Here is a 1,546-nt window from a genome sequence, read left to right as displayed (position 1 = left end):
GAATATGACAGACGGGGGTCAATCCCAAAATGTCCGGCCCGGGAAAATTCAAAAGCGTTCGGACTTTTTCAGTTCATCTTCTGAAGAGGAGGAGACGCTAAACAGGGCGAAAGATGAAAGTTGGCCCCACCCGCTAGCAAAACTCATCGGTCAAAATGGCTGTTCCAGTCAGATTATCTCGGAAGCGCGAGAGGATCGAGGTTAGTTACATCAAAAATTTATTTAACTACGTCGTTTTATAAATCACAGTGCAGTGGAAGGGCTCCAGTCTACTCAGAATTATTAACAATTCTTAGAGGCCGTGTGACTCTACCTTTTCAAGCAGAGATGTCTGGCGCCCTATTACCGGAAAAGCCAGTTACTGGGAAGCTAGCATTAGCAGTCACCCTGTGCTTCCAGAGTCAGGGCCATATTGCCCCTGAGAGCACCATGTTGCGCTCCGTGTTTGACCGAGTGGTAACTGTGTCGATCCTGCCTACTCACACCATTACGGAAGAAAAAAGACCTTGTAACGGGTTCCGAAATTAAGTTGCTTCAATTGTTTTCAGAACTTGTCACTCACCACCGAGATTTTGTTCGAGAGCGCACAAAGAATCTTCGTCGAGCTTGTTTTCCAACGAGCAGAGTTGGGTGGCACAATGGTTTGCTAGCCATCCGTTTGGCGCAAATTCAAGAATTGTTGGGAAAGAGCGTTTTAGCCGGAAGCAAGACGCTAGCCTTCAAAGCAATATTAAACTTATCAGAGGTGGAGAACATCCCAGTAGTGGATATCAGTCAAGCAAAACGTTGGATTTCTAACGAACGAAAACTCCACGTTACTCTCTCAAAGATGATCAAAGATTGCTCCAATGCTGCGGATCACGAATCCAATATAGCAAGAGTCGTGGAGAAAGATGGCTATTGGACGGTAGCCGCTTTCGAAGGCTCGGCGGAATTCAATTCGGCTTTCAAGCGCCATTTAGAGTACGTGAAGCGCGAGTCAAGCAAGGAGACGTCTGGATCAAGATCTTCAGCGTCTAATTTCATTAACGGCCATTTCAAGGGAACGGCACCCTCTTTCCGAGGAGTCGAGGATAAGCGGAAAATGACTAGGGCATTCTCCGGAGGGAGACATTATAGAGAGCTCCGGCCTGCACTGCAGAATTTTCGTCCCAAAGAAGGGCCGTCAGTCCAGAGACCTTGCGCGGTGTGTAAAAGTCCTGATCATTGGGTAAACATGTGTCCTCATCGAGGCAAGTAGCTCTGCGTGTAACTTGATCGTCTCCATGTGTGTTAAAGAGGACAAGTTTACTATCTGTCCTCAACAACTTGCCAACTAGTATGTTTCTCTCGATTTAACCATGTAGTCCCACAGCTTGTTTTGTTTTTTTGTGAGATTTACAATTTGTCCTTTTAACTTTGTCTGTTATATTTTTGTGCTTTGTTTCTTCAAGTAAATTTTCTGTGTTACACTAGTAGCGCTTGTTTCCCTTTTTTGTTATTTTTTTTTATTTTTATGCGTAAAAAGTCATTTGTATTCTCAAAGATAAGCCAACAATTGCAGGTT

General features: G+C 44.6%; 1 protein-coding gene across 1 annotated transcript in view; it reads left to right on the top strand.

Moving 5' to 3' along the window:
• Positions 1 to 1,457, top strand: part of LOC131892591 (uncharacterized) — a 1,974-nt gene extending 517 nt beyond the window's left edge. The window contains exons 2-3 of the mRNA XM_059242402.1: positions 12 to 200; positions 549 to 1,457. Of these exons, the coding sequence (XP_059098385.1) occupies positions 12 to 200; positions 549 to 1,240 (881 nt within the window). The 3' untranslated portion in view covers positions 1,241 to 1,457. The remainder of the gene's footprint in view (positions 1 to 11; positions 201 to 548) is intronic.
• The last annotated feature ends 89 nt before the right edge of the window (positions 1,458 to 1,546 follow it).

The sequence above is a fragment of the Tigriopus californicus genome, chromosome 2, assembly GCF_007210705.1.
Source record: "Tigriopus californicus strain San Diego chromosome 2, Tcal_SD_v2.1, whole genome shotgun sequence".
Lineage (NCBI taxonomy): Eukaryota > Metazoa > Arthropoda > Copepoda > Harpacticoida > Harpacticidae > Tigriopus > Tigriopus californicus.
The sequence above is the reverse complement of the archived record's forward strand: the minus strand, read 5'-3'. Positions and strand labels throughout refer to the sequence as shown.